The sequence below is a fragment of the Cynocephalus volans genome, chromosome 14, assembly GCF_027409185.1.
Source record: "Cynocephalus volans isolate mCynVol1 chromosome 14, mCynVol1.pri, whole genome shotgun sequence".
NCBI classification, from domain to species: Eukaryota; Metazoa; Chordata; class Mammalia; order Dermoptera; family Cynocephalidae; genus Cynocephalus; species Cynocephalus volans.
This window is the reverse complement of record NC_084473.1, coordinates 92,215,903-92,243,206: the sequence shown is the minus strand read 5'-3', so window position 1 is coordinate 92,243,206 and position 27,304 is coordinate 92,215,903. Positions and strand designations below refer to the sequence as shown.

Here is a 27,304-nt window from a genome sequence, read left to right as displayed (position 1 = left end):
TGCAGCGGGAGCTGGAGCGCTAGCGTGCGGGCAGAAGCTCGAGCGGTGCAGAGGCTGCAGCGCGATCGGGAGCGCGCAGGCAGCGGCAGCGGCTCGAGCGGGGCAGAGGCTGCTGCGGGATCAGGAGCGGGTGGGCAGCGGCTCTAGCCGGGCAGAGCCTGCAGGGGGAGCGGGAGCGCACGGGCGGCGGCTCCAGCCAGGCAGAGGCTGCAGCGGGATCGGGAGCGCGCAGGCAGCGGCTCGAGCAGGGCAGAGGCTGCAGCCAGATCTGGAGCGCGGGGGCAGCGGCTCAAGCGGTGCAGAGGCTGCAGCCAGATCGGGAGCGTGCGGGCAGCTGCTCGAGCGGGGCAGAGGCTGCAGCGGGATCGGGAACGCGCGGGCAGTGGCTCCAGCTGGGCAGAGGCTGCAGCCTGAGCGGGAGCGCGCGGGCAGCCGCTCTAGAGAGGCAGAGGCTGCAGCGGGATCGTGAGCGCGGGCAGCGGCTCCAGCAGGGCAAACGCTGCAGCGGGATCGGAAGCAAGCGGGCAGCAGCTGTAGCGGAGCAGAGGCTGGAGCCGGAGCAGGAGGGCGCGGGCAATAGCTGGAGCTGGGCAAAGGCGGAGGCGGGAGCGGGCGCGTGAGCGGGGGGGAAGCTGCTCGAGAGGGGCAGAAGCTCGAGAGGGGCACGGGCTGCAGCGGGATCGGGAGGGCGCGGGCAGCGGCTCAAACAGGGCAGAGGCTGCAGCGGGATCGGGAGCGCCAGGGCAGCGGCTCGAGCCAGGCAGAGGCTGCAGCGCGATCGGGAGCGCACGGCAGCAGCTCGAACGGGGCAGAGGCTGCAGCGGGAGCAGGAGCGGGAGCGTGCATGCAGCGGCTGCAGCGGGGCAGCGGCTGGAAAGGGGCAGAGGCTGGAAAGGGGGGCTGCATAGGGAGCGGGAGCTGGCGGCAGCAGCTCCAATGGGCCGACGCTGCAGTGGGATCGGGAGCACGCGGGCAGCGGCTCTAGCGGGGCAGAGGCTGCAGCGGAGCGGGAGCGCTGGAGCGCTGAGGAGGCCGCTGCAGCGCTGACGCTCCTCAGAAGCAGCTGGACTCTCCTACCTGCTGCTGCAGGAATCTGTGGCAACACGTTGCTTTGGTGGAAGAACGTGAAGCAAGTTGAGCTTCACAGAGACACTAACTGCAGAAGAAGTGCTTCAGCAGCCACTTCAGATGACTGTGGAGGGTCTTTGGTGCTGCACCAAAACTCAACTGACAAATACTAGGTTTTTAAAGGCCAAGAAGCTTTAGAGAAGAAAATTTCCAGAAAAATGGCTTTGGTTTGAGGAGAACATCCGTGAACAAAGAAAAACGGAAGCACTCCCCTCAGGACAACCTCGGGATACGTCACTTCACAGACTCGGCTGGAGGTTTTTACCCACATGGGCCCGGCCTCTTCTTCTGTCTCTCTCTGAATCTGCCTGAGAAAAGATCTGCAGATGGTTATGGCCACTGCCTCATTTCCAGTTTCCAATATTCTGCAAGTTTCTTTCTTGGCCAATTCTAATCTGGAAGAAGAGACGGAAGGAAACTGTGGAAAATGTAATTAATTCCCAGCTTAGCTGCACTGACAGAGTACAAAGCACCAGAGTGTAATGCCACATACTGTCTTTTTTCTAAGGCATAAATAGGAGACTTACCAAATTATTTTCTAGATAAGAAATATCAAAGAATTTTCTAGAGAATTTCCCCTATTTTACAAAAAAAAAATTTTTTTTTTTGCAAAAACTGAGAAGAAAATCTCATTTATTTTGTTAATGCATACCACCCATATAGGCGCTATAGAGTTGAATGATTTTTTTTTCCCCAAGGATTAAAGTTCTTAACGTTGCGGTCACATGGAAATCATCCTTAATTTTAACCTAAAGATTGACTGGTGCATATTCTTCAGATATTTCAAGCAAAACTTAGCAGTAATGTATTATTTTTATCATCAGAAAAACGTTAACTGTCAATTACACACACACATGCATAATTATATAATACACACATCTCCATGTACGGCGGCACTTCACAAAGCTCAGGGAAGATTCATATTATCTTTCAATTCTATTTTTCCACAAACATTTTGAAGTTCTCAGATACCCATATATGCAGGATGTTATATGGCTTTTTACCTGTATACAGTGCTCACTGTTTTCTATTCATAAAAAATTTAAATTAGAACCATAGAAGCATCATTATACCCTCCTTACAGGTTTCTTTCTAGATAGTAAAGGTCTATGAAACACATAAACACTGGTTAATAATATGCTTCATCTTCTTATCATATCTTCTCACCACAGACTTTTTCATTGCAGCATGGACAGAGGCTTAGATTTCATGTTTTAAGAGCATAAAAATATCCATCGACAGCAAGTTTTTATAAATAGAGGGTCTTGAAGGGTCTTAGATCCACAATTTCTTTTGGTAATTTTAAAAGATTATTATTATTTTTAACGGACACCTAATAACTGTACATATTTATGGGGTACATTGTGATTTTTTTAATTAAAAACCTAGCTGATTTTATTATTATTATCAATACCAAGCAAGTCTTTAAATCAATGAAAATTTAATTAAGCATAAAGTTACTTTCACATTTGTCTACAACCGTAGTAAATACAGTTCTTGGCATAAAGACACAGCCCTTGGAGTTTAAAACATCCCCAACTGCAAGATTACCTAAATAAATTTCCCATTATTGTTTATGTAATAGTGGGTTAGTTAATCAAATTAAAATAATTATACAATCTAGGATAAAATAAAATGGAAATAATTTACTCACGAAATTCATATTTAAATCATCTTTACTTACAAAATAGTATCCTGAGAATTATAATTCCATTAAGCTTCAATTTGAGCAAAAATTGTAGTTACTTAAACTGAAAATGAAAGATAAGTCAAAACTATTTATGAAGAGAGACCAAAAATATCATCAGGTTTCTTGCTGTGCTTCTGGATTTCAGGAGCAGGCTCATTTGAGCACGGAATCGACCCTGAAGGGAACTCACCCCTACTTTCAGAATGTGGGGGTGGAGGTGACAATCCAGCTCCTAGAGGAACATAAGGAGGAAATCCCCTCAGTGAATAGACATTTCTCATTGCAAATGGAGGTGGTGGCTGGACAGAGAAATCCCTTGGTAGAAAATAATTTTGAGGAGCTCCATACATGCTTCCTGGAGGAGGTGGAGGAAAAAGAGTTTCTCTTCTCATGAATGGACCCCTCCTATCCACTGGAAACAATGGACCTCTGATTGCAGGAAAAGGTGGAGGAGCAAAGCCAGGGCCACTTGCTTCCCTTTCAGCAGGCACAGATGAATGAGGCACATTTACATCACCAAGGTCGTCTTTGGTATCATTTCTGCTGGATTCCGTTTGTGAGGGCTTTGGCCCATCCACTTTATCCAAAGAAGCCAGGTTAAAACTTCTGAGTTCTGCTGGGCCAGATGGTCCACCAGGATCAGGATCAAATCCGTCTTGCCTTTGTGGAAGAAGAGCTGGATCAGAACATGGGTGGCCTGGTGGAGGAATCATCATCCTTCGGTGTTGTTCCCACGGAGGTGACAGGAACCCAGATGGAGGTGGTGGCTGCACAGGGAAATCCCTTGGGAGATAATAATTTTGACGAGCTCCATACATGCTTCCTGGAGGAGGTGGAGGAAAAGGAGGTTCTCTTCTCATGAATGGACCCCTCCTATCCACTGGAAACAATGGACCTCTGATTGCAGGAAAAGGTGGAGGAGCAAAGCCAGGGCCACTTGCTTCCCTTTCAGCAGGCACAGATGAATGAGGCACATTTACATTACCAAGGTCGTCTTTGGTTTCATTTCTGCTGGATTCCGTTTGTGAGGGCTTTGGCCCATCCACTTTATCCAAAGAAGCCAGGTTAAAACTTCTGAGCTCTGCTGGGCCAGACGGTCCACCAGGATCAGGATCAAATCCGTCTTGCCTTTGTGGAAGAAGAGCTGGATCAGAACATGGGTGGCCTGGTGGGGGAATCATCATCCTTCGGTGTTGTTCCCACGGAGGTGACAGGAACCCAGACGGAGGTGGTGGCTGCACAGGGAAATCCCTTGGGAGATAATAATTTTGAGGAGCTGCATACATGCTTCCTGGAGGAGGTGGAGGAAAAGGAGGTTCTCTTCTCATGAATGGACCCCTCCTATCCACTGGAAACAATGGACCTCTGATTGCAGGAAAAGGTGGAGGAGCAAAGCCAGGGCCACACGCTTCCCTTTCAGCAGGCACAGATGAATGAGGCACATTTTCATTACCAAGGTCGTCTTTTGTATCATTTCTGCTGGATTCCGTTTGTGAGGGCTTTGGCCCATCCACTTTATCCAAAGAAGCCAGGTTAAAACTTCTGAGTTCTGCTGGGCCAGACGGTCCACCAGGATTAGAATCAAATCCGTCTTGCCTTCGTGGAAGAAGAGCTGGATCAGAACATGGGTGGCCTGGTGGAGGGATCCTCATCCTCCGGTGCTGTTCCCACGGAGGTGACAGGTACCCAGATGGTGCTCCATGAGAATCGGTTAACCTATCACAGCCCGATTCTCCTCTTTCATTGGTCATCTGGTGATCCAGAGTATTCTCTGGGCCTCTTGAGCCTCTTCCTCCTCCTCGCCCTGGAGTCAAAGGTGCGAGTCTGAGTGGAGAGAGAAAAGCTCTCGTTTCAGATGAAGGTCGACCCACTGGTGAGGCACCACATGGGGAATGCTCTCCGCCAAATGCTGTCTTTGGAACATCAACTACATATGGATCTTTTTTGAAAAGTTCAAATTTAAACTCTTTTTCAGCTAATTTTTGTCTCTTGGAAACATTTACTTTCCTTAAATACCTGAGGTGTCTTTCAGCAGTCTCAGCTGCCACCCAGCTGCCATGCGCTTCTTTCTCATAGGAAGTCATCTGCCCTTGATAAGAACGAACGCTTCTCTCCAATTCTTCTTCTGCATCTCTGGCTCTCCTTCTGTAGGTCTCCAGTTCCTCAGCTGCATGGCTCATCTTCTCTTCTACTTTGGAAAGTTTCTCCTCCTTCTCTAACCGGTCCTTTTCCTCTGCTATTAACTTCCTGTGGAGTTTCATTCCATTTTCTTGATACAGTTCAGTCATTCCTTTAAGTTTCTGCCGAAGCTTCTGATTTTCACTTTCCAACTGTGTGTTTTCTGACTGTAAAGATGCTTGTTCAGTCTGGAGATTTGTAATATGCTCTATAAGCTCTTCCTTTGTTTTATCTACTTCAGACAACTCAGTGTAAATTTGGTTTCTTTCTCCTTCTAGGGTTTTGAAAGAAGCATTTAACTTAGCAGTGTGAATCAGTTTCTTCAAAGCTCCTTTTGGCAGATCATCTAAGCGAGCACCCTTTTGTGATTCACTCTTCATCTGCAATTCCAAGTCATCAGCCATCATGTCTTCTCCAAGCACAGCAGCCCAGTCTGTCATCTTGAGCAAGCGTTCAGCCAGAGACTTGATGTGATTTTCTTTATCACTCAGAACTCGTTCTGCCTGGACTTTGGAGTTTTCAAATATTATTTTCTGTTTATTAAGTTCACTCACTTGTTCTTTCAATACTTCCGCTTCTTGTAAAAGCTGTTTCTGGCTTTCCTGAAGTTGGGAATTTTCATTCAAGGCGTCTTTTATTGCCACCTTCAGACGTTCTTCATTCATTTGAAATATTTTGCAGATTAGTTTGGCTTCAGCTACTTGTGACTGGATGGATTTCGATTCATCTTCTAGGGACTGTATCCTTTTTGAAATATCCGCCATCAATTCATCTTGCTCACAATGTTTAGATTTCTGTTCCTTTAATTCTTTTGCTAGAAAGACTATTTCATCCTCAAGTTTAGATTTGGAGCTGCTCAGCTTTTCATAGGTTGCCTCCAAGCTTTGTGCTTCTGTTGACCCCTTCTCAAAGCTGGCATCCTTCACAGCTGACTCCAAGCCTTCATACTCCTCTTGAACAACGCAAAGTTTGTCAAGTAGTTTACATTTTTCTTCAATTAGTCCAGAAAGCTTTTCAGCAAGCTTTTTCTCTCTTCTTACATAAAGCCGGCTTCTCACCGATCGAACACTTCTCCACAAAAACAAGAGAATCAAAAATCCAGTAAGAGCCGCACATGTCACCAGTTCCCACGGAAAACCAGGGCCCGGTCTCAGGTCTTCAGGCAATGCTGCCACAGTCCTGCACAGCTTTCCCAGGACCAGCCCCAAGTACGGCTGAGGGGCAGCCCCGGGCACCTCCATGGCGCCCCCGAGGCTGCTCCGGCTGTGGCCACAGTAGCCACGGCCTGGCCGGGCCACCACCAGCAGCTGAGACAGCTCTGCGTTCTGTCGGGAACGCGAACCGGCCCCGGCGACAGCAGCAGACACAGCGCAGCCGGCCTTGAGGGGAGCCGGGGAGCACTGGCGCCCACCGGCCTCAGGCGTCCCCCACGCGCACCATGGTAACCAGGCCCCTTTGTGACGTCACTTCCGCCACGCGGTTCCGGAGCCTGCCCCGCGCGAGCCTGTGACACACGCTGTCCTAGCCACCCCCACCTCGGCTTGGTTTTGGCCGGGCCACCGCTGGATTTGAATCCATGTTTATAATGATGAAATCTGGGTAATCAGCATACTCATCACTCAAATATTTGTCATTTCTTTGTGCTGGGAAAATTCAAAATCCTCTCTTTTAGCTATTTGAAATTATCTAATAAATGCGTGCTGACTCTAGCCACCTTACAAAGCTGTAGATCAGTACAAATAGTTCCTCCTGTCCAGCTGCAACTTTGTATCTGTAACCTCTGCCTTTCCCCTCCTCGCCCTACCCTTCCCAGCCTCTAGTGACCACTATTCTGCTACTTCTAGGAGATCAACTTTTCCTTTGGCAATTTTTTAAAGGAAATTTTGCGATTTTAATTTCTTTCAGAGGAGCATCCTTCCTTAGATATCTGCCAAGGAACAAAAGTGTTTTCTTTGGACTAACTTTGCCAAAATAGCCGTAGAATGTGGCAATGGGAAGAGGCCTGAGACACTCTGGGCTTCAGCTGGCCCAACGCTTTCTTTATAGGTAATGAAGCAAAGGTCTACAGTAAGTGCACTACTTGTCCAGGGCTGTTTAGCTATTTAGTGGCAGAAGTGTGTTGTATTTCGGGATCTGCTGGATGTCAGTGAAATGCTCTTTGTTTAAAAAACACTTTATTGAGGAATATTTTATATACCTTGTAATCCACCCATTTCAGGTATGCAATTCAATGAGTTCTAGTAAGTTCATCAAGTTGTGCAGCCATCACCACAAATCAGTTTTAGAACATTTTCACCACACCAATAAGATCTCCTGTACCCATTTATTCTTTTTCCCCCCCAGTTTTATTGGTTATGAATATTCACGGGATGCAAGGCTGATTGTCACCGTTCATACCCAAGCTGTGATGGCCAGATTCATACTGGCCACATGACCGTTACATTTATTGTATCACCTTTATTGACTTTCATATGTTGAACCATCCTTGTATCCCTGGCATGAATCCCACTTCAGGTGCCTGAAACCTCTGCCAAGTTTCTCTTTTTGGTGCCCATAGGAGCCAGCCTGTGCCGCTGGTTCCCATGGAAACAGATCCCTGAGACACACCCTGCCTTGCAGCACGCACAAAGCGCTTGCTCGCCCTTTGCCTTTTCTTTTTTGTTTTTTTAGCCAGCCAGTTAGTTCCAACTTTCAGGACCCCAGGGGAATAAAATGAGGACTGTTCCAGAGGGGAGGCAGCTGCCCAGGTGTCTGGCCCAAGCTCCCAGCCCACCCTGCCCCCTGGGGAAAGGGGGGGCAAGCCTCAGGTCAGGGCACAGCTCCCCAGGAGCCCCTCGGCCTTTCAAGGCCAGGACAGCCCTGCTCCTTTGGCTCCCAGCACACTTCCAGGAGCAGGGACGCGCTGAGCGTTTTGAGTCTTCACGGTGGACTTGGGAGGAAGGTGTCTTTATCTCACTCTATGGATGATGACAGTGAGACCCAGAAAAGTAAAAGGGTTTGCCCAAGTCACAGGCTAGAAAGTGACAAAGCCGGGACATAAAGCCTGTTCCTTTCATCCCAAAGCGAGCATGGCGGTCAAGATGCACCCCAACCGATGACACACCCATGTTTCATACGTCAGCTTGGAGACTTGCTGATCACACTGCCCAGGACAGGCCTGGCCTTCCTTACTGTGTGAACTGAAAAGGTAGGACCAGAGAAGCCCACCCCCAAACCAGTGCTGCCCTCTGGTGAGTCACCCTCCCACTGCTCAGAGGTGCTTTCTTCGAAGTTAACAAGCTGTGCAACCAAACAGGTCAGGACGACTGCCCTGCCCACTGGGCCCCCCAGGCCCCGGGGCCTTGGGAACCTCCCACTGCAGCAGCCAACCTGGAGGGTTCCCCTCATGCAACACAGATGTGAATGTTCCTGCCCCCTGCCATGACCCCCCTCTGCCACTGGGTCCTTTCCCAGGCAGGAGGGAATGGGGACCGAGGACGCCTGAGTAGGCTCCTTGCATGGGCCTCAGCGGTGGCCGTGCTGTGGGCACGTGGCCATTAGCAAACTCCCCAAGAGAGAGTCAGTTTTGCAAGAGTCTCTGGCAGCTATCAGACCCAGAAAAGGGGCGGAAGGCTGCAGGAGTGCCTGCCCTGTTAGCTACGAGCTTGAGCCTGATGGGTTGGAACTGTGCTTTTCCTCCCACGGTGGCAGGAGCCCGAGGGCAGGGCAGTTTGGAAGTGGAAAGGGAAGGAATCGTTTCAAGTCTGGATGAAGGCTGCGTTTCCTTATGTTGCAGTTACTGAGCACTTCACACTGGAGGCGGCGGTGATGAGACGCGTTAGCTGACCAGGGTCTCATACTCTCATCCCAGGCAGGAGAGGGGCTTGGCAAGCCCCACCCACAAGTCTTGGGGTCTCCTGGACCTTCCTCATGACCCCCTCCACTCCAGGCCCAAGTTCAATCCCTCCTCCCCAGGACCCCAAGCCGGCAGGTGGAGCTCTTCCGTACCTTTCCCTCAGGCCCTTTCTACTGTTGGGCCTGGCTGAGGGGCAGAGACAGAGAAATTCCCCCTCGGGGTTTGGGCCCTGCCCCACCAAGAGCCCCTGCCTGAGACCAAGGCCCCTCTGGGAGGGGGGTGCGTCTCACCATGCACGTGGTGCCCGCTCTTTAAAGAAGGTCAATAAACACCTGTTGCCCCCCCAAAGCCCTCCTCTGGATGCCACAGAACTCAGGGATGTCACCAGGACACTGAGCCAGCACAGCTGTGGAACTGGAAACCACTTAAAGCAGCTTTATTTGTGTCCACCTCTGGCCCTTGAAACCTCTTCTGCTGGCCAGTCCTCCCACGGCCAGATGGAAACCTGACAGGCCCAGGCTGCTTCTTGGTAGGGAAATACCCGTGGTCTCCACCACTTCACGTCACACAGCACCGCTCGGCTCACGTCCAGGCCCAACAATAAAAAGGGCCTGACGTCATCGTCAAGTCCCCTGCTTTGAAGTGGAGGCCGCTCCTGCTGCCCCGGCCTGGTGGGGTGGGAAGCCTCGGCCGGGCAGCAGGCGTGGTCAGCCTCCAGCTGAACTGTGCTCTGGGCTTGGCGGAGGTTGAAAGCTACGCCTCTTTCTCTCATCGGCATCTCCAAGGGTCTTCAGAGCCCGGACATGGTCCCCACTGTCCCCCTGACTAGAATATTTTGTGTGGGCCTCAGAGAACCAAGGAGCCCCTGACGGGTAGCGGCAGCCCCACCTTCTCTTGGCCTGCATCTGTTCACTGCCCAGGCTGCCTCCTGGGACTGGGCCTGTGAGATTCCACGCCGACTCTCTCACACGAGGCCCTCACCTGGGCCGTCGGCCCTCTCCTCAGCTCCGCCATCAAAGCAGCCAGCCTGTCTCTTGCCCTCTAGACTTTGGGGTGGGGGTGGGGGTGAGGCATCAGTCCACTGGATTTCTCCACCTGCGGAGGACACCTCAAAGCCTAAAGCTCTCTTTAAAGCCCTCTTCCTCTGGCTTGATGTGAACGAGGGCATCTCACCTCACCCTCTGGTCTCAGCTCACCTCCCTGATATCCCCGCCTCTAACCTCAACACTTGACTCCTTGGTACCCTTGGTGTGGGTGAGGGGTCAGGCCATCTCTTCTCTAAATGCGGCATCAATGTGGGCAGGGGTCAGGGGCTGGGCGGGGTCATCTCACGGCACACACCGGCCTCCCTCCCCACATGGGGCTGTGATCATCAGTGTTTGTACGAGGGTTGGAAGCTAACTGCTCCATGCTTTGTCCAGAAAGTGCAAGGAAGGATTTGGGACCATGGAGGAGGGGCCCATGGTGTGGACCAGGCTGGCTGCCAGCCTCCTGGTTTGGTCCCTGGCATTTAGGCTCAGAGAGACAGGGTGCTAGGAGGTAAGATGGGAGGCCCAGAGGGTGGGGAGGGACACTGGCCACCACCACCCAGAGCAGGGCCTCAGGCTGACTCCAGAGAACTCAGTTATGTCCTGAAATGCCACCATCATACGTTGACTCCTTTGGGTAAGTATTGCCTTTGCTATGCAGCCCACATCCAGTCTCTGCATCCTAGTTTCTCAGCCCTCAGGTAGATAAGCAACAAGTCCTGTCTCTTGGTTGATCCTTGTAAAGCGTATAACACGCTTCCCCGTTGATACTCATAGCTCGATAAATAAATGTTAACTCACACTGCTTGTCCCTTCGGGTAGCATGGGCAGGCTCTTGCCCACCAGGCGACCCTCTCTTAGCACAACTCGGCCAACTGGAGCTGCCCTGGCCAGTCACCTGAGACCTTGGATGCCTTGGCCCATCTGGCATTTCTTTGGCAGAATCTTCCATGGGGCCTTTTGCTGGGTGGCAAGGCTGGAGCGTCTGGCACAACAATTCGAGTTTGCAAATACAAAAGCCACATCTTAAACATCACAAATTAGAACTGTGGTTTGGCAAAATATTTTTGTGCTCCTTTGAGGACCTGAAACTCCAAGAATAGTAGAAAACAGAATGTCTGGGATATTTATATACAGGTTAAGAGTCTCTAATCCAAAAATCCAAACTCCTAAACTTTTTGAGTGCTAACATGACACTCAAAGGAAATGCTCATTGGAGCATTCTGCAAATGTATTCTCCAAATATTCCCAAATCTGAAAACATCCTAAATCCAAAATACTTTCCAAGCATTTTGGATAAGGGGTACTCAATCTGTATTTTAATGGGGAGAAGAGAATGACAAAGTTGACTGTGGGACCGCAGGCCGCCAGAGTCATCCGACAGCCATGTTACACATGGTGTAGACAGCTGGAAGCCAGGAGTCATCTCATGCACGCACCTGTCTCCAGAGGCCTGACGCAATACCTCAGACAATGAAGAGACCAACACTAGAATTTTGATTAGACTCAACACATCCACAATTCAACTCAATTTAAAATTGCCTCACATACTCTTGGTAGCAATAAAACTGCAGCCTTTGGAAGATAATCTGGTCCTATCTTTCAGTATTTTCCATGTGGATATTCTTTGTCCCATCAGTGTCACCTCTAGGCCCAAACCCAGAGAAATCTCTGAAGGACACCAGGATGCTCACTGCAGCATTGTGTAGGACAGCACAACCTGGACACAACCTGAGTGTCCACCCGTGGGGCACGGGGTAAATACATGATGGTAAAATCATAATTGATGCAGCTTTAAAAAAAGAATGAGACGGTCCTCTCTACCCTGACATGGAAATAGAGGTCTGCAGGTTTCTAGATAGCAGAGCAGATTTAAACACAGGTGTTCGGACAGCGCAACGGGACCTGAGCTGAGGGACAGGAAAGTGCAGCCTCAAGACCCCGTGTCATTCCGCTTTCTCGCTCTCTTTCCCTGGGATCCAGAACCTCCGCCCTCCTTTTAGGTGCACTGGCTGGGGAGAGGCTGTGGCGGGAGCGGGAGCACGCGGGCAGCGGCTCAAGCGGGGCAGAGGCTGCAGCGGGATCAGGAGCGGGCGGGCAGCGGCCGGAGCCGGGCAGAGCCTGCAGGGGGATCGGGAGCGCGCAGGCAGCGGCTCGAGCAGGCCAGAGGCTGCGGCCAGATCGGGAGAGCGGGGACAGCGGCTGAGCGGTGCAGAGGCTGCAGCGCGATCGGGAGTGCGCAGGCAGCGGATCGAGCGGGACAGAGGCTGGAGCGGGAGCAGGAGGGTGCAGGCAACAGCTGGAGCTGAGCAAAGGCGGAGGCGGGAGCGGGAGCGTGAGCGTCGGGGCAGCGGCGGGAGAGGGGCAGAGGCTCGAGAGGGGCAGAGGCTGCAGCTAGATCGGGAGTGGGCGGGCAGCGGCTCTAGCGGGGCAGAGGCTGCAGCGGGAGCGGGAGGGCGTGGGCAACAGCTGGAGCTGGGCCAAGGCTGCGGTGGGGCGGGAGCAGGAGGGGGTGGGAAACAGCTCGAGCTGGGCAAAGACTGCAGCGGGAGCTGGAGCGCTAGCGTGCGGGCAGAAGCTCGAGCGGTGCAGAGGCTGCAGCGCGATCGGGAGCGCGCAGGCAGCGGCAGCGGCTCGAGCGGGGCAGAGGCTGCTGCGGGATCAGGAGCGGGTGGGCAGCGGCTCTAGCCGGGCAGAGCCTGCAGGGGGAGCGGGAGCGCACGGGCGGCGGCTCCAGCCAGGCAGAGGCTGCAGCGGGATCGGGAGCGCGCAGGCAGCGGCTCGAGCAGGGCAGAGGCTGCAGCCAGATCGGGAGCGCGGGGGCAGCGGCTCAAGCGGTGCAGAGGCTGCAGCCAGATCGGGAGCGTGCGGGCAGCTGCTCGAGCGGGGCAGAGGCTGCAGCGGGATCGGGAACGCGCGGGCAGTGGCTCCAGCTGGGCAGAGGCTGCAGCCTGAGCGGGAGCGCGCGGGCAGCCGCTCTAGAGAGGCAGAGGCTGCAGCGGGATCGTGAGCGCGGGCAGCGGCTCCAGCAGGGCAAACGCTGCAGCGGGATCGGAAGCAAGCGGGCAGCAGCTGTAGCGGAGCAGAGGCTGGAGCCGGAGCAGGAGGGCGCGGGCAATAGCTGGAGCTGGGCAAAGGCGGAGGCGGGAGCGGGCGCGTGAGCGGGGGGGAAGCTGCTCGAGAGGGGCAGAAGCTCGAGAGGGGCACGGGCTGCAGCGGGATCGGGAGGGCGCGGGCAGCGGCTCAAACAGGGCAGAGGCTGCAGTGGGATCGGGAGCGCCAGGGCAGCGGCTCGAGCCAGGCAGAGGCTGCAGCGCGATCGGGAGCGCACGGCAGCAGCTCGAACGGGGCAGAGGCTGCAGCGGGAGCAGGAGCGGGAGCGTGCATGCAGCGGCTGCAGCGGGGCAGCGGCTGGAAAGGGGCAGAGGCTGGAAAGGGGGGCTGCATAGGGAGCGGGAGCTGGCGGCAGCAGCTCCAATGGGCCGACGCTGCAGTGGGATCGGGAGCACGCGGGCAGCGGCTCTAGCGGGGCAGAGGCTGCAGCGGAGCGGGAGCGCTGGAGCGCTGAGGAGGCCGCTGCAGCGCTGACGCTCCTCAGAAGCAGCTGGACTCTCCTACCTGCTGCTGCAGGAATCTGTGGCAACACGTTGCTTTGGTGGAAGAACGTGAAGCAAGTTGAGCTTCACAGAGACACTAACTGCAGAAGAAGTGCTTCAGCAGCCACTTCAGATGACTGTGGAGGGTCTTTGGTGCTGCACCAAAACTCAACTGACAAATACTAGGTTTTTAAAGGCCAAGAAGCTTTAGAGAAGAAAATTTCCAGAAAAATGGCTTTGGTTTGAGGAGAACATCCGTGAACAAAGAAAAACGGAAGCACTCCCCTCAGGACAACCTCGGGATACGTCACTTCACAGACTCGGCTGGAGGTTTTTACCCACATGGGCCCGGCCTCTTCTTCTGTCTGTCTCTGAATCTGCCTGAGAAAAGATCTGCAGATGGTTATGGCCACTGCCTCATTTCCAGTTTCCAATATTCTGCAAGTTTCTTTCTTGGCCAATTCTAATCTGGAAGAAGAGACGGAAGGAAACTGTGGAAAATGTAATTAATTCCCAGCTTAGCTGCACTGACAGAGTACAAAGCACCAGAGTGTAATGCCACATACTGTCTTTTTTCTAAGGCATAAATAGGAGACTTACCAAATTATTTTCTAGATAAGAAATATCAAAGAATTTTCTAGAGAATTTCCCCTATTTTACAAAAAAAAAATTTTTTTTTTTGCAAAAACTGAGAAGAAAATCTCATTTATTTTGTTAATGCATACCACCCATATAGGCGCTATAGAGTTGAATGATTTTTTTTTCCCCAAGGATTAAAGTTCTTAACGTTGCGGTCACATGGAAATCATCCTTAATTTTAACCTAAAGATTGACTGGTGCATATTCTTCAGATATTTCAAGCAAAACTTAGCAGTAATGTATTATTTTTATCATCAGAAAAACGTTAACTGTCAATTACACACACACATGCATAATTATATAATACACACATCTCCATGTACGGCGGCACTTCACAAAGCTCAGGGAAGATTCATATTATCTTTCAATTCTATTTTTCCACAAACATTTTGAAGTTCTCAGATACCCATATATGCAGGATGTTATATGGCTTTTTACCTGTATACAGTGCTCACTGTTTTCTATTCATAAAAAATTTAAATTAGAACCATAGAAGCATCATTATACCCTCCTTACAGGTTTCTTTCTAGATAGTAAAGGTCTATGAAACACATAAACACTGGTTAATAATATGCTTCATCTTCTTATCATATCTTCTCACCACAGACTTTTTCATTGCAGCATGGACAGAGGCTTAGATTTCATGTTTTAAGAGCATAAAAATATCCATCGACAGCAAGTTTTTATAAATAGAGGGTCTTGAAGGGTCTTAGATCCACAATTTCTTTTGGTAATTTTAAAAGATTATTATTATTTTTAACGGACACCTAATAACTGTACATATTTATGGGGTACATTGTGATTTTTTTAATTAAAAACCTAGCTGATTTTATTATTATTATCAATACCAAGCAAGTCTTTAAATCAATGAAAATTTAATTAAGCATAAAGTTACTTTCACATTTGTCTACAACCGTAGTAAATACAGTTCTTGGCATAAAGACACAGCCCTTGGAGTTTAAAACATCCCCAACTGCAAGATTACCTAAATAAATTTCCCATTATTGTTTATGTAATAGTGGGTTAGTTAATCAAATTAAAATAATTATACAATCTAGGATAAAATAAAATGGAAATAATTTACTCACGAAATTCATATTTAAATCATCTTTATTTACAAAATAGTATCCTGAGAATTATAATTCCATTAAGCTTCAATTTGAGCAAAAATTGTAGTTACTTAAACTGAAAATGAAAGATAAGTCAAAACTATTTATGAAGAGAGACCAAAAATATCATCAGGTTTCTTGCTGTGCTTCTGGATTTCAGGAGCAGGCTCATTTGAGCACGGAATCGACCCTGAAGGGAACTCACCCCTACTTTCAGAATGTGGGGGTGGAGGTGACAATCCAGCTCCTAGAGGAACATAAGGAGGAAATCCCCTCAGTGAATAGACATTTCTCATTGCAAATGGAGGTGGTGGCTGGACAGAGAAATCCCTTGGTAGAAAATAATTTTGAGGAGCTGCATACATGCTTCCTGGAGGAGGTGGAGGAAAGGAGGTTCTCTTCTCATGAATGGACCCCTCCTATCCACTGGAAACAATGGACCTCTGATTGCAGGAAAAGGTGGAGGAGCAAAGCCAGGGCCACTTGCTTCCCTTTCAGCAGGCACAGATGAATGAGGCACATTTACATCACCAAGGTCGTCTTTGGTATCATTTCTGCTGGATTCCGTTTGTGAGGGCTTTGGCCCATCCACTTTATCCAAAGAAGCCAGGTTAAAACTTCTGAGCTCTGCTGGGCCAGACGGTCCACCAGGATCAGGATCAAATCCGTCTTGCCTTTGTGGAAGAAGAGCTGGATCAGAACATGGGTGGCCTGGTGGGGGAATCATCATCCTTCGGTGTTGTTCCCACGGAGGTGACAGGAACCCAGATGGAGGTGGTGGCTGCACAGGGAAATCCCTTGGGAGATAATAATTTTGAGGAGCTCCATACATGCTTCCTGGAGGAGGTGGAGGAAAAGGACGTTCTCTTCTCATGAATGGACCCCTACTATCCACTGGAAACAATGGACCTCTGATTGCAGGAAAAGGTGGAGGAGCAAAGCCAGGGCCACACGCTTCCCTTTCAGCAGGCACAGATGAATGAGGCACATTTACATTACCAAGGTCGTCTTTGGTATCATTTCTGCTGGATTCCGTTTGTGAGGGCTTTGGCCCATCCACTTTATCCAAAGAAGCCAGGTTAAAACTTCTGAGTTCTGCTGGGCCAGACGGTCCACCAGGATTAGAATCAAATCCGTCTTGCCTTCGTGGAAGAAGAGCTGGATCAGAACATGGGTGGCCTGGTGGAGGGATCCTCATCCTCCGGTGCTGTTCCCACGGAGGTGACAGGTACCCAGATGGTGCTCCATGAGAATCGGTTAACCTATCACAGCCCGATTCTCCTCTTTCATTGGTCATCTGGTGATCCAGAGTATTCTCTGGGCCTCTTGAGCCTCTTCCTCCTCCTCGCCCTGGAGTCAAAGGTGCGAGTCTGAGTGGAGAGAGAAAAGCTCTCGTTTCGGATGAAGGTCGACCCACTGGTGAGGCACCACATGGGGAATGCTCTCCGCCAAATGCTGTCTTTGGAACATCAACTACATATGGATCTTTTTTGAAAAGTTCAAATTTAAACTCTTTTTCAGCTAATTTTTGTCTCTTGGAAACATTTACTTTCCTTAAATACCTGAGGTGTCTTTCAGCAGTCTCAGCTGCCACCCAGCTGCCGTGCGCTTCTTTCTCATAGGAAGTCATCTGCCCTTGATAAGAACGAACGCTTCTCTCCAATTCTTCTTCTGCATCTCTGGCTCTCCTTCTGTAGGTCTCCAGTTCCTCAGCTGCATGGCTCATCTTCTCTTCTACTTTGGAAAGTTTCTCCTCCTTCTCTAACCGGTCCTTTTCCTCTGCTATTAACTTCCTGTGGAGTTTCATTCCATTTTCTTGATACAGTTCAGTCATTCCTTTAAGTTTCTGCCGAAGCTTCTGATTTTCACTTTCCAACTGTGTGTTTTCTGACTGTAAAGATGCTTGTTCAGTCTGGAGATTTGTAATATGCTCTATAAGCTCTTCCTTTGTTTTATCTACTTCAGACAACTCAGTGTAAATTTGGTTTCTTTCTCCTTCTAGGGTTTTGAAAGAAGCATTTAACTTAGCAGTGTGAATCAGTTTCTTCAAAGCTCCTTTTGGCAGATCATCTAAGCGAGCACCCTTTTGTGATTCACTCTTCATCTGCAATTCCAAGTCATCAGCCATCATGTCTTCTCCAAGCACAGCAGCCCAGTCTGTCATCTTGAGCAAGCGTTCAGCCAGAGACTTGATGTGATTTTCTTTATCACTCAGAACTCGTTCTGCCTGGACTTTGGAGTTTTCAAATATTATTTTCTGTTTATTAAGTTCACTCACTTGTTCTTTCAATACTTCCGCTTCTTGTAAAAGCTGTTTCTGGCTTTCCTGAAGTTGGGAATTTTCATTCAAGGCGTCTTTTATTGCCACCTTCAGACGTTCTTCATTCATTTGAAATATTTTGCAGATTAGTTTGGCTTCAGCTACTTGTGACTGGATGGATTTCGATTCATCTTCTAGGGACTGTATCCTTTTTGAAATATCCGCCATCAATTCATCTTGCTCACAATGTTTAGATTTCTGTTCCTTTAATTCTTTTGCTAGAAAGACTATTTCATCCTCAAGTTTAGATTTGGAGCTGCTCAGCTTTTCATAGGTTGCCTCCAAGCTTTGTGCTTCTGTTGACCCCTTCTCAAAGCTGGCATCCTTCACAGCTGACTCCAAGCCTTCATACTCCTCTTGAACAACGCAAAGTTTGTCAAGTAGTTTACATTTTTCTTCAATTAGTCCAGAAAGCTTTTCAGCAAGCTTTTTCTCTCTTCTTACATAAAGCCGGCTTCTCACCGATCGAACACTTCTCCACAAAAACAAGAGAATCAAAAATCCAGTAAGAGCCGCACATGTCACCAGTTCCCACGGAAAACCAGGGCCCGGTCTCAGGTCTTCAGGCAATGCTGCCACAGTCCTGCACAGCTTTCCCAGGACCAGCCCCAAGTACGGCTGAGGGGCAGCCCCGGGCACCTCCATGGCGCCCCCGAGGCTGCTCCGGCTGTGGCCACAGTAGCCACGGCCTGGCCGGGCCACCACCAGCAGCTGAGACAGCTCTGCGTTCTGTCGGGAACGCGAACCGGCCCCGGCGACAGCAGCAGACACAGCGCAGCCGGCCTTGAGGGGAGCCGGGGAGCACTGGCGCCCACCGGCCTCAGGCGTCCCCCACGCGCACCATGGTAACCAGGCCCCTTTGTGACGTCACTTCCGCCACGCGGTTCCGGAGCCTGCCCCCCGCGAGCCTGTGGCACACGTTGTCCTAGCCACCCCCACCTCGGCTTGGTTTTGGCCGGGCCACCGCTGGATTTGAATCCATGTTTATAATGATGAAATCTGGGTAATCAGCATACTCATCACTCAAATATTTGTCATTTCTTTGTGCTGGGAAAATTCAAAATCCTCTCTTTTAGCTATTTGAAATTATCTAATAAATGCGTGCTGACTCTAGCCACCTTACAAAGCTGTAGATCAGTACAAATAGTTCCTCCTGTCCAGCTGCAACTTTGTATCTGTAACCTCTGCCTTTCCCCTCCTCGCCCTACCCTTCCCAGCCTCTAGTGACCACTATTCTGCTACTTCTAGGAGATCAACTTTTCCTTTGGCAGTTTTTTAAAGGAAATTTTGCGATTTTAATTTCTTTCAGAGGAGCATCCTTCCTTAGATATCTGCCAAGGAACAAAAGTGTTTTCTTTGGACTAACTTTGCCAAAATAGCCGTAGAATGTGGCAATGGGAAGAGGCCTGAGACACTCTGGGCTTCAGCTGGCCCAACGCTTTCTTTATAGGTAATGAAGCAAAGGTCTACAGTAAGTGCACTACTTGTCCAGGGCTGTTTAGCTATTTAGTGGCAGAAGTGTGTTGTATTTCGGGATCTGCTGGATGTCAGTGAAATGCTCTTTGTTTAAAAAACACTTTATTGAGGAATATTTTAGATACCTTGTAATCCACCCATTTCAGGTATGCAATTCAATGAGTTCTAGTAAGTTCATCAAGTTGTGCAGCCATCACCACAAATCAGTTTTAGAACATTTTCACCACACCAATAAGATCTCCTGTACCCATTTATTCTTTTTTCCCCCCAGTTTTATTGGTTATGAATATTCACGGGATGCAAGGCTGATTGTCACCGTTCATACCCAAGCTGTGATGGCCAGATTCATACTGGCCACATGACCGTTACATTTATTGTATCACCTTTATTGACTTTCATATGTTGAACCATCCTTGTATCCCTGGCATGAATCCCACTTCAGGTGCCTGAAACCTCTGCCAAGTTTCTCTTTTTGGTGCCCATAGGAGCCAGCCTGTGCCGCTGGTTCCCATGGAAACAGATCCCTGAGACACACCCTGCCTTGCAGCACGCACAAAGCGCTTGCTCGCCCTTTGCCTTTTCTTTTTTGTTTTTTTAGCCAGCCAGTTAGTTCCAACTTTCAGGACCCCAGGGGAATAAAATGAGGACTGTTCCAGAGGGGAGGCAGCTGCCCAGGTGTCTGGCCCAAGCTCCCAGCCCACCCTGCCCCCTGGGGAAAGGGGGGGCAAGCCTCAGGTCAGGGCACAGCTCCCCAGGAGCCCCTCGGCCTTTCAAGGCCAGGACAGCCCTGCTCCTTTGGCTCCCAGCACACTTCCAGGAGCAGGGACGCGCTGAGCGTTTTGAGTCTTCACGGTGGACTTGGGAGGAAGGTGTCTTTATCTCACTCTATGGATGATGACAGTGAGACCCAGAAAAGTAAAAGGGTTTGCCCAAGTCACAGGCTAGAAAGTGACAAAGCCGGGACATAAAGCCTGTTCCTTTCATCCCAAAGCGAGCATGGCGGTCAAGATGCACCCCAACCGATGACACACCCATGTTTCATACGTCAGCTTGGAGACTTGCTGATCACACTGCCCAGGACAGGCCTGGCCTTCCTTACTGTGTGAACTGAAAAGGTAGGACCAGAGAAGCCCACCCCCAAACCAGTGCTGCCCTCTGGTGAGTCACCCTCCCACTGCTCAGAGGTGCTTTCTTCGAAGTTAACAAGCTGTGCAACCAAACAGGTCAGGACGACTGCCCTGCCCACTGGGCCCCCCAGGCCCCGGGGCCTTGGGAACCTCCCACTGCAGCAGCCAACCTGGAGGGTTCCCCTCATGCAACACAGATGTGAATGTTCCTGCCCCCTGCCATGACCCCCCTCTGCCACTGGGTCCTTTCCCAGGCAGGAGGGAATGGGGACCGAGGACGCCTGAGTAGGCTCCTTGCATGGGCCTCAGCGGTGGCCGTGCTGTGGGCACGTGGCCATTAGCAAACTCCCCAAGAGAGAGTCAGTTTTGCAAGAGTCTCTGGCAGCTATCAGACCCAGAAAAGGGGCGGAAGGCTGCAGGAGTGCCTGCCCTGTTAGCTACGAGCTTGAGCCTGATGGGTTGGAACTGTGCTTTTCCTCCCACGGTGGCAGGAGCCCGAGGGCAGGGCAGTTTGGAAGTGGAAAGGGAAGGAATCGTTTCAAGTCTGGATGAAGGCTGCGTTTCCTTATGTTGCAGTTACTGAGCACTTCACACTGGAGGCGGCGGTGATGAGACGCGTTAGCTGACCAGGGTCTCATACTCTCATCCCAGGCAGGAGAGGGGCTTGGCAAGCCCCACCCACAAGTCTTGGGGTCTCCTGGACCTTCCTCATGACCCCCTCCACTCCAGGCCCAAGTTCAATCCCTCCTCCCCAGGACCCCAAGCCGGCAGGTGGAGCTCTTCCGTACCTTTCCCTCAGGCCCTTTCTACTGTTGGGCCTGGCTGAGGGGCAGAGACAGAGAAATTCCCCCTCGGGGTTTGGGCCCTGCCCCACCAAGAGCCCCTGCCTGAGACCAAGGCCCCTCTGGGAGGGGGGTGCGTCTCACCATGCACGTGGTGCCCGCTCTTTAAAGAAGGTCAATAAACACCTGTTGCCCCCCCAAAGCCCTCCTCTGGATGCCACAGAACTCAGGGATGTCACCAGGACACTGAGCCAGCACAGCTGTGGAACTGGAAACCACTTAAAGCAGCTTTATTTGTGTCCACCTCTGGCCCTTGAAACCTCTTCTGCTGGCCAGTCCTCCCACGGCCAGATGGAAACCTGACAGGCCCAGGCTGCTTCTTGGTAGGGAAATACCCGTGGTCTCCACCACTTCACGTCACACAGCACCGCTCGGCTCACGTCCAGGCCCAACAATAAAAAGGGCCTGACGTCATCGTCAAGTCCCCTGCTTTGAAGTGGAGGCCGCTCCTGCTGCCCCGGCCTGGTGGGGTGGGAAGCCTCGGCCGGGCAGCAGGCGTGGTCAGCCTCCAGCTGAACTGTGCTCTGGGCTTGGCGGAGGTTGAAAGCTACGCCTCTTTCTCTCATCGGCATCTCCAAGGGTCTTCAGAGCCCGGACATGGTCCCCACTGTCCCCCTGACTAGAATATTTTGTGTGGGCCTCAGAGAACCAAGGAGCCCCTGACGGGTAGCGGCAGCCCCACCTTCTCTTGGCCTGCATCTGTTCACTGCCCAGGCTGCCTCCTGGGACTGGGCCTGTGAGATTCCACGCCGACTCTCTCACACGAGGCCCTCACCTGGGCCGTCGGCCCTCTCCTCAGCTCCGCCATCAAAGCAGCCAGCCTGTCTCTTGCCCTCTAGACTTTGGGGTGGGGGTGGGGGTGAGGCATCAGTCCACTGGATTTCTCCACCTGCGGAGGACACCTCAAAGCCTAAAGCTCTCTTTAAAGCCCTCTTCCTCTGGCTTGATGTGAACGAGGGCATCTCACCTCACCCTCTGGTCTCAGCTCACCTCCCTGATATCCCCGCCTCTAACCTCAACACTTGACTCCTTGGTACCCTTGGTGTGGGTGAGGGGTCAGGCCATCTCTTCTCTAAATGCGGCATCAATGTGGGCAGGGGTCAGGGGCTGGGCGGGGTCATCTCACGGCACACACCGGCCTCCCTCCCCACATGGGGCTGTGATCATCAGTGTTTGTACGAGGGTTGGAAGCTAACTGCTCCATGCTTTGTCCAGAAAGTGCAAGGAAGGATTTGGGACCATGGAGGAGGGGCCCATGGTGTGGACCAGGCTGGCTGCCAGCCTCCTGGTTTGGTCCCTGGCATTTAGGCTCAGAGAGACAGGGTGCTAGGAGGTAAGATGGGAGGCCCAGAGGGTGGGGAGGGACACTGGCCACCACCACCCAGAGCAGGGCCTCAGGCTGACTCCAGAGAACTCAGTTATGTCCTGAAATGCCACCATCATACGTTGACTCCTTTGGGTAAGTATTGCCTTTGCTATGCAGCCCACATCCAGTCTCTGCATCCTAGTTTCTCAGCCCTCAGGTAGATAAGCAACAAGTCCTGTCTCTTGGTTGATCCTTGTAAAGCGTATAACACGCTTCCCCGTTGATACTCATAGCTCGATAAATAAATGTTAACTCACACTGCTTGTCCCTTCGGGTAGCATGGGCAGGCTCTCGCCCACCAGGCGACCCTCTCTTAGCACAACTCGGCCAACTGGAGCTGCCCTGGCCAGTCACCTGAGACCTTGGATGCCTTGGCCCATCTGGCATTTCTTTGGCAGAATCTTCCATGGGGCCTTTTGCTGGGTGGCAAGGCTGGAGCGTCTGGCACAACAATTCGAGTTTGCAAATACAAAAGCCACATCTTAAACATCACAAATTAGAACTGTGGTTTGGCAAAATATTTTTGTGCTCCTTTGAGGACCTGAAACTCCAAGAATAGTAGAAAACAGAATGTCTGGGATATTTATATACAGGTTAAGAGTCTCTAATCCAAAAATCCAAACTCCTAAACTTTTTGAGTGCTAACATGACACTCAAAGGAAATGCTCATTGGAGCATTCTGCAAATGTATTCTCCAAATATTCCCAAATCTGAAAACATCCTAAATCCAAAATACTTTCCAAGCATTTTGGATAAGGGGTACTCAATCTGTATTTTAATGGGGAGAAGAGAATGACAAAGTTGACTGTGGGACCGCAGGCCGCCAGAGTCATCCGACAGCCATGTTACACATGGTGTAGACAGCTGGAAGCCAGGAGTCATCTCATGCACGCACCTGTCTCCAGAGGCCTGACGCAATACCTCAGACAATGAAGAGACCAACACTAGAATTTTGATTAGACTCAACACATCCACAATTCAACTCAATTTAAAATTGCCTCACATACTCTTGGTAGCAATAAAACTGCAGCCTTTGGAAGATAATCTGGTCCTATCTTTCAGTATTTTCCATGTGGATATTCTTTGTCCCATCAGTGTCACCTCTAGGCCCAAACCCAGAGAAATCTCTGAAGGACACCAGGATGCTCACTGCAGCATTGTGTAGGACAGCACAACCTGGACACAACCTGAGTGTCCACCCGTGGGGCACGGGGTAAATACATGATGGTAAAATCATAATTGATGCAGCTTTAAAAAAAGAATGAGACGGTCCTCTCTACCCTGACATGGAAATAGAGGTCTGCAGGTTTCTAGATAGCAGAGCAGATTTAAACACAGGTGTTCGGACAGCGCAACGGGACCTGAGCTGAGGGACAGGAAAGTGCAGCCTCAAGACCCCGTGTCATTCCGCTTTCTCGCTCTCTTTCCCTGGGATCCAGAACCTCCGCCCTCCTTTTAGGTGCACTGGCTGGGGAGAGGCTGTGGCGGGAGCGGGAGCACGCGGGCAGCGGCTCAAGCGGGGCAGAGGCTGCAGCGGGATCAGGAGCGGGCGGGCAGCGGCCGGAGCCGGGCAGAGCCTGCAGGGGGATCGGGAGCGCGCAGGCAGCGGCTCGAGCAGGCCAGAGGCTGCGGCCAGATCGGGAGAGCGGGGACAGCGGCTGAGCGGTGCAGAGGCTGCAGCGCGATCGGGAGTGCGCAGGCAGCGGATCGAGCGGGACAGAGGCTGGAGCGGGAGCAGGAGGGTGCAGGCAACAGCTGGAGCTGAGCAAAGGCGGAGGCGGGAGCGGGAGCGTGAGCGTCGGGGCAGCGGCGGGAGAGGGGCAGAGGCTCGAGAGGGGCAGAGGCTGCAGCTAGATCGGGAGTGGGCGGGCAGCGGCTCTAGCGGGGCAGAGGCTGCAGCGGGAGCGGGAGGGCGTGGGCAACAGCTGGAGCTGGGCCAAGGCTGCGGTGGGGCGGGAGCAGGAGGGGGTGGGAAACAGCTCGAGCTGGGCAAAGACTGCAGCGGGAGCTGGAGCGCTAGCGTGCGGGCAGAAGCTCGAGCGGTGCAGAGGCTGCAGCGCGATCGGGAGCGCGCAGGCAGCGGCAGCGGCTCGAGCGGGGCAGAGGCTGCTGCGGGATCAGGAGCGGGTGGGCAGCGGCTCTAGCCGGGCAGAGCCTGCAGGGGGAGCGGGAGCGCACGGGCGGCGGCTCCAGCCAGGCAGAGGCTGCAGCGGGATCGGGAGCGCGCAGGCAGCGGCTCGAGCAGGGCAGAGGCTGCAGCCAGATCGGGAGCGCGGGGGCAGCGGCTCAAGCGGTGCAGAGGCTGCAGCCAGATCGGGAGCGTGCGGGCAGCTGCTCGAGCGGGGCAGAGGCTGCAGCGGGATCGGGAACGCGCGGGCAGTGGCTCCAGCTGGGCAGAGGCTGCAGCCTGAGCGGGAGCGCGCGGGCAGCCGCTCTAGAGAGGCAGAGGCTGCAGCGGGATCGTGAGCGCGGGCAGCGGCTCCAGCAGGGCAAACGCTGCAGCGGGATCGGAAGCAAGCGGGCAGCAGCTGTAGCGGAGCAGAGGCTGGAGCCGGAGCAGGAGGGCGCGGGCAATAGCTGGAGCTGGGCAAAGGCGGAGGCGGGAGCGGGCGCGTGAGCGGGGGGGAAGCTGCTCGAGAGGGGCAGAAGCTCGAGAGGGGCACGGGCTGCAGCGGGATCGGGAGGGCGCGGGCAGCGGCTCAAACAGGGCAGAGGCTGCAGCGGGATCGGGAGCGCCAGGGCAGCGGCTCGAGCCAGGCAGAGGCTGCAGCGCGATCGGGAGCGCACGGCAGCAGCTCGAACGGGGCAGAGGCTGCAGCGGGAGCAGGAGCGGGAGCGTGCATGCAGCGGCTGCAGCGGGGCAGCGGCTGGAAAGGGGCAGAGGCTGGAAAGGGGGGCTGCATAGGGAGCGGGAGCTGGCGGCAGCAGCTCCAATGGGCCGACGCTGCAGTGGGATCGGGAGCACGCGGGCAGCGGCTCTAGCGGGGCAGAGGCTGCAGCGGAGCGGGAGCGCTGGAGCGCTGAGGAGGCCGCTGCAGCGCTGACGCTCCTCAGAAGCAGCTGGACTCTCCTACCTGCTGCTGCAGGAATCTGTGGCAACACGTTGCTTTGGTGGAAGAACGTGAAGCAAGTTGAGCTTCACAGAGACACTAACTGCAGAAGAAGTGCTTCAGCAGCCACTTCAGATGACTGTGGAGGGTCTTTGGTGCTGCACCAAAACTCAACTGACAAATACTAGGTTTTTAAAGGCCAAGAAGCTTTAGAGAAGAAAATTTCCAGAAAAATGGCTTTGGTTTGAGGAGAACATCCGTGAACAAAGAAAAACGGAAGCACTCCCCTCAGGACAACCTCGGGATACGTCACTTCACAGACTCGGCTGGAGGTTTTTACCCACATGGGCCCGGCCTCTTCTTCTGTCTCTCTCTGAATCTGCCTGAGAAAAGATCTGCAGATGGTTATGGCCACTGCCTCATTTCCAGTTTCCAATATTCTGCAAGTTTCTTTCTTGGCCAATTCTAATCTGGAAGAAGAGACGGAAGGAAACTGTGGAAAATGTAATTAATTCCCAGCTTAGCTGCACTGACAGAGTACAAAGCACCAGAGTGTAATGCCACATACTGTCTTTTTTCTAAGGCATAAATAGGAGACTTACCAAATTATTTTCTAGATAAGAAATATCAAAGAATTTTCTAGAGAATTTCCCCTATTTTACAAAAAAAAAATTTTTTTTTTTGCAAAAACTGAGAAGAAAATCTCATTTATTTTGTTAATGCATACCACCCATATAGGCGCTATAGAGTTGAATGATTTTTTTTTCCCCAAGGATTAAAGTTCTTAACGTTGCGGTCACATGGAAATCATCCTTAATTTTAACCTAAAGATTGACTGGTGCATATTCTTCAGATATTTCAAGCAAAACTTAGCAGTAATGTATTATTTTTATCATCAGAAAAACGTTAACTGTCAATTACACACACACATGCATAATTATATAATACACACATCTCCATGTACGGCGGCACTTCACAAAGCTCAGGGAAGATTCATATTATCTTTCAATTCTATTTTTCCACAAACATTTTGAAGTTCTCAGATACCCATATATGCAGGATGTTATATGGCTTTTTACCTGTATACAGTGCTCACTGTTTTCTATTCATAAAAAATTTAAATTAGAACCATAGAAGCATCATTATACCCTCCTTACAGGTTTCTTTCTAGATAGTAAAGGTCTATGAAACACATAAACACTGGTTAATAATATGCTTCATCTTCTTATCATATCTTCTCACCACAGACTTTTTCATTGCAGCATGGACAGAGGCTTAGATTTCATGTTTTAAGAGCATAAAAATATCCATCGACAGCAAGTTTTTATAAATAGAGGGTCTTGAAGGGTCTTAGATCCACAATTTCTTTTGGTAATTTTAAAAGATTATTATTATTTTTAACGGACACCTAATAACTGTACATATTTATGGGGTACATTGTGATTTTTTTAATTAAAAACCTAGCTGATTTTATTATTATTATCAATACCAAGCAAGTCTTTAAATCAATGAAAATTTAATTAAGCATAAAGTTACTTTCACATTTGTCTACAACCGTAGTAAATACAGTTCTTGGCATAAAGACACAGCCCTTGGAGTTTAAAACATCCCCAACTGCAAGATTACCTAAATAAATTTCCCATTATTGTTTATGTAATAGTGGGTTAGTTAATCAAATTAAAATAATTATACAATCTAGGATAAAATAAAATGGAAATAATTTACTCACGAAATTCATATTTAAATCATCTTTATTTACAAAATAGTATCCTGAGAATTATAATTCCATTAAGCTTCAATTTGAGCAAAAATTGTAGTTACTTAAACTGAAAATGAAAGATAAGTCAAAACTATTTATGAAGAGAGACCAAAAATATCATCAGGTTTCTTGCTGTGCTTCTGGATTTCAGGAGCAGGCTC

The 27,304-nt window shown here is 50.9% G+C and overlaps 2 protein-coding genes across 2 annotated transcripts; both read right to left on the bottom strand.

The window, feature by feature from the left end:
* Positions 1-3,015: 3,015 nt before the first annotated feature.
* Positions 3,016-5,592, bottom strand: LOC134362795 (melanoma inhibitory activity protein 2-like; the record flags this gene model as incomplete). The annotated part of the gene is made up of 2 exons (XM_063078071.1): positions 3,016-3,117; positions 4,060-5,592. Coding segments are annotated over 2 exons (1,635 nt in total), but the record flags the coding sequence as incomplete, so codon positions are not given.
* A 9,781-nt stretch (positions 5,593-15,373) lies between these two features.
* Positions 15,374-18,168, bottom strand: LOC134362676 (melanoma inhibitory activity protein 2-like; the record flags this gene model as incomplete). The annotated part of the gene is made up of 2 exons (XM_063077853.1): positions 15,991-18,168; positions 15,374-15,517 (listed from the first exon to the last, which is right to left on the bottom strand). Coding segments are annotated over exons 1-2 (2,322 nt in total), but the record flags the coding sequence as incomplete, so codon positions are not given.
* Positions 18,169-27,304: the final 9,136 nt, after the last annotated feature.